The 9,274-nt window shown below is 44.7% G+C and overlaps 1 protein-coding gene across 1 annotated transcript in view; it reads left to right on the plus strand.

Moving 5' to 3' along the window:
- Positions 1–9,274, plus strand: part of LOC115415836 (semaphorin-6D-like) — a 211,175-nt gene that overhangs the window by 21,375 nt on the left and 180,526 nt on the right. The window contains 3 exon segments of the mRNA XM_030129485.1: positions 1,846–1,903; positions 4,873–4,929; positions 6,057–6,158. Coding sequence (XP_029985345.1) covers positions 1,846–1,903; positions 4,873–4,929; positions 6,057–6,158 — 217 coding nt within the window.

Here is a 9,274-nt window from a genome sequence, read left to right on the forward strand (position 1 = left end):
TGTACTGAGAAGCTAGGCTAACTGTACTGAAAAGCTAGGCTCACTATACTGAGAAGCTGGGCTAACTATACTGAGAAGCTAGGCTAACTGTACTGAGAAGCTAGGCTAACTGTACTGAGAAGCTAGGCTAACCACGGTCATAACTGTGAACAGCGATGGGCAGAACAGAAGCACCGCTGACACCAGTGGAACCCAGTGGTCTGTATGCAGAACTGATACTGGTGAAAGAGAAGGAATAAACGGCACACAGGAGTTTAGCAGGTCCATCCTCTAACAGGAGTTTAGCAGGTCCATCCTCTAACAGGAGTTTAGCGGGTCCATCCTTTAACAGGAGTTTAGCAGGTCCATCCTCTAACAGCAGTTTAGCAGGTCCATCCTCTAACAGGAGTTTAGCAGGTCCATCCTCTAACAGGAGTTTAGCGGGTCCATCCTCTAACAGGAGTTTAGCAGGTCCATCCTTTAACAGGAGTTTAGCAGGTCCATCCTCTAACAGGAGTTTAGCAGGTCCATCCTTTAACAGGAGTTTAGCAGGTCCATCCTCTAACAGGAGTTTAGCAGGTCCATCCTTTAACAGGAGTTTAGCAGGTCCATCCTTTAACAGGAGTTTAGCGGGTCCATCCTTTAACAGGAGTTTAGCGGGTCCATCCTCTAACAGCAGTTTAGCAGGTCCATCCTCTAACAGGAGTTTAGCGAGTCCATCCTCTAACAGGAGTTTAGCGGGTCCATCCTTTAACAGGAGTTTAGCAGGTCCATCCTCTAACAGGAGTTTAGCAGGTCCATCCTCTAACAGGAGTTTAGCAGGTCCATCCTCTAACAGGAGTTTATCAGGTCCATCCTCTAACAGGAGTTTAGCAGGTCCATCCTTTAACAGGAGTTTAGCAGGTCCATCCTCTAACAGGAGTTTAGCAGGTCCATCCTCTAACAGGAGTTTAGCAGGTCCATCCTTTAACAGGAGTTTAGCAGGTCCATCCTTTAACAGGAGTTTAGCGGGTCCATCCTTTAACAGGAGTTTAGCAGGTCCATCCTTTAACAGGAGTTTAGCGGGTCCATCCTCTAACAGGAGTTTAGCGGGTCCATCCTCTAACAGGAGTTTAGCAGGTCCATCCTCTAACAGGAGTTTAGTGGGTCCATCCTCTAACAGGAGTTTAGCAGGTCCATCCTTTAACAGGAGTTTAGTGGGTCCATCCTCTAACAGGAGTTTAGCAGGTCCATCCTTTAACAGGAGTTTAGCAGGTCCATCCTTTAACAGGAGTTTAGCAGGTCCATCCTTTAACAGGAGTTTAGCGGGTCCATCCTCTAACACGCTATGAACTCAGCATGACTTCTGCCTCCTAGACTGAATGTATGCATACGTGACATGAAACTCGTCTGTGGGGTTTGATGGTTCTGAAACAACTGTGAGGATACTGTGAGTTTGGAGTCCAACTGAACGGAAAGTTGTTGCTTCACTTGTTGCATTTGTTAAACCAGAAACTCTGTTGAATTTTCAAATATTCCGAGTTTAATCTCATAAAAGTACAACTTTATTCTCATTAAATAATGAGGTTTTTTTTTTTAAAGTACGCCTTTATTCTCATTATATCATGATTTTATTCTCTAAATATTCTGACTTTATTCTCGTGGTGACAGGTGTTTTTCTTTTCTAATGTGGTGCTAACACACCGTCGGAGTGTCCCACCTTTGGCCCCTCCCACATGTTGGACACTTTGGACTGTGTTATGGATGCAGGCTTGGTAGAAGGTCTGGATCAGAACTAGGACCAGCTTTGTTTTCACATGTTTACAGCTGACAAAGATGGTCCCACTAATAATAATAATACTAACGTCTGGACTTTCTGTCCTGCAGGGACCATGTGTTCGCCATCAATCTGTCCACGTCATCGGAGCAGATCATCCCACAGCAGGTATGAACATGTACACAGCACCACAGCTTCAGCCCACAGCAGGTATGAACATGTACACAGCACCACAGCTTCAGCCCACAGCAGGTATGAACATGTGCACAGCACCACAGCTTCAGCCCACAGCAGGTATGAACATGTACACAGCACCACAGCTTCAGCCCACAGCAGGTATGAACATGTACACAGCACCACAGCTTCAGCCACAGCAGGTATGAACATGTACACAGCACCACAGCTTCAGCCCACAGCAGGTATGAACATGTACACAGCACCACAGCTTCAGCCCACAGCAGGTATGAACATGTACACAGCACCACAGCTTCAGCCCACAGCAGGTATGAACATGTACACAGCACCACAGCTTTCAGCCCACAGCAGGTATGAACATGTACACAGCACCACAGCTTCAGCCCACAGCAGGTATGAACATGTACACAGCACTACCAGCTTCAGCCCACAGCAGGTATGAACATGTACACAGCACCACAGCTTCAGCCCACAGCAGGATACTGTCTGTGTTTGTCTGAATGTGTTCTCTTGGACTGTGTGGAACATGGTTTGGTGTTGGACGTGTCCTCTGCTTCATGGACTGATGGTCTGTGTTGTTGGGACTTCAGTACCTGGTACCAGTGGACCAGCTGAGTGAACAGGGCCATCTGATGGTACTTTAATGTGAACAGGAGCTAATATCCATTTGAACAGGAAGTCCTTCCTCCTTCAAAAACAGAAGTGAGGGCAGTGCATGTTTCAGGTTCAGCTCTAGCTCATCCTGCCCATCACACACTGAACCTTTTGGGCTCCTATGACTGTTTGGGTTTAGGGAGAGAGGAACAGTTGAAGAATGTCACTGAAAAACAGGCCTGACTTTATTAAAACATAAGGAAGTACTAACTGAAAACTAAACCACTAAGATGTCAAAATAATGGTGTGAAATAAGTGACCATCCAACTCCACTTAACTGACCAGTACAGTTTTAAGGGAACATCAAAGTAACCTTAAAGATCTAAGTGGAAGCTCTCCATCTGTTATTCTTGTATTTTCCATCTTCTTTCATAGTTAGTAATTCCACTTCCCTGATGTCAGCCTTGGCTGTGGGAGCCAAGTTCTGCTGATACGGATCATTAATAGAACCTGTAACTGGACCTGGTGGATCAGTGGGTGTGTTTAGATCAGCTGAGAACTGGAGGTTGGACTCACATATGTGTGGTTGTCTTCCACTGTCACTCACATCTGTACACCTGAGCCTGTCAGCGCTTCACACCGACAGGCTAACACATATGTATGCTAACACATGCATGCTAACACATGCATGCTAACATATGCATGTGTGGAAGTGGAATGAATAGCGCTCGTCTTTGTTGTGGTGGTATTGGACTGCTGAGTCCATGAAAGTACTGGATCAGAAGTGCAGAAGGTTTAAAGTTGACAAAAACTCCACATTTTCAGGGTTAAAAAAATAATTTTCAGGGTGGGGGGGTGGGGGGGGGGCTCATTTTTGTATTCCCAAGACATGGGAGCATTAGAAAAATCTGGGCTAAAGTTGAATCTGAAAATTTTCCTGAAATAAGTCCTTCGTGCAGCGTGGGTGAAGAAGCTGCTCACTGATGGTGCTTTCCAGGCTCTTCCAGTCTCATGTAGGGGGTGGGAGACATTGTCCATGATTGATGACAGCTTCGCTGTCATTCTTCTGTCCCCCACCACCTCCACTGGATGGAGACTGCAGCCTAGAACCGAACCGGCTTTCTTCACCAGTTTGTTCAGTCTTTTCCTCTCTGCTGCCGTGATGCTGCTGCTCCAGCAGACCACACTGTAGAGGATGGCAGATGCAACTACAGAGTTGTAAAGGTCCTCAGAAGAGCTTCCTGCACTCCGAAGGACCTCAGTCTCCACAGTAGGTGGAGTCTGCTTTGGCCCTTCTTCAAAAGGGCCTGGGTGTTGGCAAGCCCAGTCCAGGTTCTGGTTCAGGTGAACACCCAGGTACTTGTAAGAGTCCACTATCTCAATGTCTGTTCCCTGGATGTTCCCCAGAGAGGGAGGGGAGGCCTTGTGCCGGCCAAAGTCCACCACCAGCTCCTTTGTTTTTCCAGCATTAATCTGGAGGCAGTTCCACTGGCACCAGGCCGCAGGTTCATGGGTTCATTTAAATCACCCACAGGTGTGAATGTGACAGTGGCTGTTTGTCTCTGTATGTTCAGTCTACACTACAGATATTACCTCCACTGAGGTCCATTACTGCAGAGAGTAGTATTAGTACTTCCACTGAGGTTCATCAGTGCAGTATTAGTATTAGTACTTCCACTGAGGTCATCAGTGCAGTATTAGATTAGTACTTCCACTGAGGTTCATCAGTGCAGTATTAGTATTAGTACTTCCACTGAGGTCCATTACTGCAGTAGTAGTACTAGTACTTCCACTGAGGTCCATTACTGCAAGAGTAGTATTAGTACTTCCACTGAGGTCCATCAGTGCAGTATTAGTATTAGTACTTCCACTGAGGTCCATCAGTGCAGTATTAGTATTAGTACTTCCACTGAGGTTCATCAGTGCAGTATTAGTATTAGTACTTCCACTGAGGTTCATCAGTGCAGTATTAGTATTAGTACTTCCACTGAGGTTCACTACTGCAGTATTAGTATTAGTACTTCCACTGAGGTTCACTACTGCAGTATTAGTATTAGTACTTCCACTGAGGTTCACTACTGCAGTATTAGTATTAGTACTTCCACTGAGGTTCACTACTGCAGTATTAGTAGTTCCTGGTAAATGTTCCCTGTTCTTCCTGTTGATCAGCTGTTTTCTGCTGCAGGCGTTCCACTCGTCTGTTTGTGTTTTCTTTACCACAAGTTTATTGAATGTAATCAGTGTTTCTGTGGCAGCTGTCTGTTCATACAGTCCGACAGAAGCTGTGCTGGTGTGAAACAGTCTGTGTTTGAGCTGACAGTCGGCTTTTCCGTCTGCGTGTCTTTCAGAAACTGACGTGGAAAACCAAGGATGTGGAGAAGTGCACTGTGAGAGGAAAAAACAGCGTAAGTGTTCACCCCCCCACACCTGTCCTCAGGTCTGGGCCCTGGGCTTTTCTGTCTTACCTCAGTTCCTGTCGTCTGTCCGTTACAGCCCGAACGATTAATCGGCCCAATTATAGCATGTCACCAATTAATCAACAATATCGGCCAATATGTAGCCGATATATTAACTTTTTTGCTGCGCAGAGATTCTGTTGCTCGCTGCTCCTGTGTGTGTGTGTGTGTGTGTGTGTGTGTGTGTGTGTGCGTGCGTGCGTGTGTGCGCGCGCTGGCTGGAGAATAAGAGGAACTGTAAAGCGAGTTAGTTTCACTTTCACTCCTGCTCGGACAATGACGCTATCACCCCCCCACACACAATCACAGAGCTACACCCCCCCCTCCAGTCACACACTCTGATGAGGATGGACCACTAACCCCCCCCCCCCCCAAGTCTTATGAAGTATTCACGCACACCCCTACCCCCCACACACCCCCATGTCTGTGCACTTCCTGTCTCCCTCACAGTTTCATTCTGCAGACAGGCCTGGGTGTTAATAGTGTAGGGGAGACTGGGGACAGTTGGAACGCAGGTCAGTTGTAACTCTTGCAGTTGCTCCAATCAGGAACAACTTAGGACTGACCTAATTCCCTGTGCACATGCTCAGTTTGGTCCTGAGTCCACATGTGCAGTTGTAGTGCTGTGAGGCAGACACATCCACATGTGTGACTGAAAACATGTTTTTGCTGTAATATTTTTGTGATTGCCATAGTTTGCATTTGAAAGTTGTGTCAATTATATTTGTGAGATAAACACTGATCTATGCAACTGTTTATCCACCTGTCCACAATTATCTGATATAAGATTATTATACCCTGTGGAGATCAGTGTTCTTATTTCATATATCGGCCAATACATCGGTTATCGGCCGATATATTTGATATCAGCTTTATTTAGTCCCCAATACTGGTATTGGCATCAACCCCAAAAATCCCATATCGGTCGGGCTCTACTTTCCATGCCTTAGGGTTAGGGGTTAGATGTTGTTGGGGTTGAGGGGGGCCTGTAGACTTTGGGTCCTCCAAAGGGGGTCCCACAGAAACAGACTGAGACCCCCTGCTGTGCAGTGACACTGCGCTGTTTCCTCTGACAGGACGAATGCTACAACTACATCAAAGTTCTGGTGCCGCGCAACGACGAGACGCTGTTCGCCTGTGGCACCAACGCCTTCAACCCCACCTGTCGGAACTATAAGGTAGGGTACCATGCACCACCACCACCCCCCCCCCCCCCCCCCCCCCGGACCCCCCAGACCTCAGACACTCAGATCATACAGTGTTTCCCACAGAGCCCACTGTGTCTGTGTTAGGGGACGGGGTTCTGTATGTGGACTAAAATGAGTTGACATCCAGGGGTCTACATCACAGGTGCCAAACATGCGTCCTGGGGCCAAACTGGCCCGCCAAAGGGTCCAGTCCGGCCTGTGGGATGAATTTGCAAAGTGCCAGTTAGGTACGGTGCCTAGAGGTGCAAGAGCCCAAAAGAGTATCCACTATAAGAAAAAAAGAGCACAGCCCAAAAAAAGTATCCACTATAGAAAAAAAGAGCACAGCCCAAAAAAGTATCCACTATAAAAAAAAAGAGTACAGCCAAAAATTATCCACTATAAGAAAAAAAGAGCACAGCCCAAAAAAGTATCCCATAAGAAAAAAAGCACAGCCCAAAAAATTACCACGAAAAAAAAAGAGACAGCCCAAAAAAAGTATCCACTATAAGAAAAAAAGAGCACAGCCCAAAAAAGTATCCACTATAAGAAAAAAGAGTACAGCCCAAAAATTATCCACTATAAAAAAAAAAAGAGCACAGCCCAAAAAAGTATCCACTTAGCTTTAGCTTTTTAGCTTTTTTACACAAAAAAATGTCTTGATTGGAAACTGCATTAATGCAGCAGTTTTTTCACATACATTTAAAAATCATTTTTATTTGATTGATTTTTTTAATGGAATGTCCTTTGTAATGGACAGCATTATAAGTTAAACTGTCAACTTTGTCCCCTATGGAGGACAAAATGCAGTACTGGGTCTCAGGGGATGCAAAAAAAAAAAAAAAAAAAACACTTTTTTTTCAGAAAACTGTTAATTACAGTCTATAACAATTAGCAACTGATTTCCACTCAACCTGTCAGTGCAGATCAGTTTATCTAGAACAGTACAGTTACAGTAATGGATGAATGTCAGTGGATTATTATGGGATGGTGCATAAGTGTCCACTGTGTTGGCTGATATGGAACTGAACAACCAAACCCTGAATATACAAGAGAACAGCTGGAGAACACTGACCACTGGAGTGACCTCTGGATGACCTCTGGAGTGACCACTGTGCATGAAAGGGTTAAAAAACAAAAAAGCTGTACTTTGCTGACATTTCCTGGGTTAAGTAGGTAGAGGTTAAAGTACATTTTTCAACCTTGGGGTCGGACCCCGCCTGGAATTTCTAGTAACTGATAAAAAAAAAAAAAAAAAAACAAACCAACAACTTACTAATAAACAATAATATGTGAGTTGACAATCACAAAACATAAAAGACAAACTGTGAGTCTGAACCGAAGCACTGTGTTCTGTTTCTGTGTGGTTCTGTTTATCTGTGGTTCTGTTTGTGTGTGGTTCTATTCATGTGTGGTTCTGTTTGTGTGTGGTTCTGTTTGTGTGTGGTGTTCTGTTTGCTGTGGTTCTGTTTCTGTGTCGTTCTGTTTTATCTGTGTCTGTTTCTGTTCTGTCGTTCTGTTTATCTGTGTTCTGTTTGTGTGTGGTTCTGTTTGTGTGTGGTTCTGTTTTGTGTGTGGTTCTGTTTCTGTGTGGTTCTGTTTGTGTGGTTCTGTTTGTGTGTGGTTTGTTTCTGTGTGGTTCTGTGTTATATCTGTGGTTCTGTTTTGTGTGGTTCTGTTATCTGTGGTCTTGTTTCTGTGTCGTTCTGTTTATCTGTGGTTCTTTGTTCTGTTTCGTGTCGTTCTGTTTATCTGTGGTTCTGTTTGTTTGGTTCTGTTTGTGTGTGGTTCTGTTTGTGTGTGGTTCTGTTTCTGTGTGGTTCTGTTTGTGTGTGTTTCTGTTTGTGTGTGGTCTATTCATGTGGTTCTGTTTGTGTGTGGTTTCTGTTTCTGTGTGTTCTGTTTGTGTGTGGTTCTATTCATGTGTGGTTCTGTTTGTGTGTGGTTCTGTTTTCGTGTGGTTCTGTTTTGTGTGGGGTTCTATTCATGTGTGGTTCTGTTTCTGTGTGGTTCTGTTTATCTGTGGTTTCTGTTTGTTGTGGTTCTGTTTTGTGTGTGGTTCTGTTCTCTGTGTGTTCTGTTTGTGTGTGGTTCTATTCATGTGTGGTTCTGTTTCTGTGTGGTTCTGTTTATCTGTGGTTCTGTTTGTGTTGGTTCTATTCATGTGTGGTTCTGTTTGTGTGTGGTTCTGTTTGTGTGTGGTTCTGTTTGTGTTGGTTCTGTTTCTCTGTGGTTCTGTTTGTGTGTGGTTCTGTTTGTGTGTGGTTCTGTTTTCTCTGTGGTTCTGTTTCTCTGTGGTCTGTTCATGTGTGGTTCTGTTTCTCTGTGGTTCTGTTCATGTGTTGTTCTGTTTGTGTGTGGTTCTGTTGTGGGTGTGGTTCGTTTGTGTGTGGTTCTGTTTATGTGTGGTTCTGTTCATGTGTGGTTCTGTTTGTGTGTGGTTCTATTCAGTGGTGGTTCTGTTTGTGTTGGTTCTGTGTTGTGTGTGGTTCTGTTTGTGTGTGGTTCTCATGTGTGGTCTGTTTGTGTGTGGTTCTGTTTTGTGTGGTTCTGTTTGTGTGTGGTCTATTCATGTGTGGTTCTGTTTGTGTGTGGTTCTGTTTGTGTGTGGTTCTGTTTGTGTGTGGTTCTATTCATTGTTGGTTCGTTTGGTGTGGGTCTGTTTGTGTGTGGTTCTGTTTGTGTGTGGTTCTATTCATGTGTGGTTCTGTTTATCTGGTTCTGTTTGTGTGTGGTTTCTGTTTATGTGTGGTTCTGTTCATGTGTGGTTCTGTTTGTGTGTTAAATGTTCCTTGTGGTCAGTTTCAGGTGCTGCAGCTCTGTCAACTCCTTTCAGTGTTGTTGTTTGTTCAGTATTTTCCTCTCACTCATCAGGAACGTCAGCATACCAGCTTTAGTTCTTTTTTTATTCCATCATGCCTACACTGGAAACACATCATGATGCAACAGTTTTTTTCAGATGCAGTTTTTAAAGTTTGATGGAATGTCCTTTGTGGTGGACAGTTTTTCTGTTCTGTTTTTTTTTGTATAAAGTTGTGAAACTCTTGTCCACAAATGTGGACAGAAAGCCCAATCTGGGTCTGAGGAGGACCGTTGTCCTCCTGGTA

The sequence above is a fragment of the Sphaeramia orbicularis genome, unplaced genomic scaffold (assembly GCF_902148855.1).
Source record: "Sphaeramia orbicularis unplaced genomic scaffold, fSphaOr1.1, whole genome shotgun sequence".
Taxonomy (NCBI): domain Eukaryota; kingdom Metazoa; phylum Chordata; class Actinopteri; order Kurtiformes; family Apogonidae; genus Sphaeramia; species Sphaeramia orbicularis.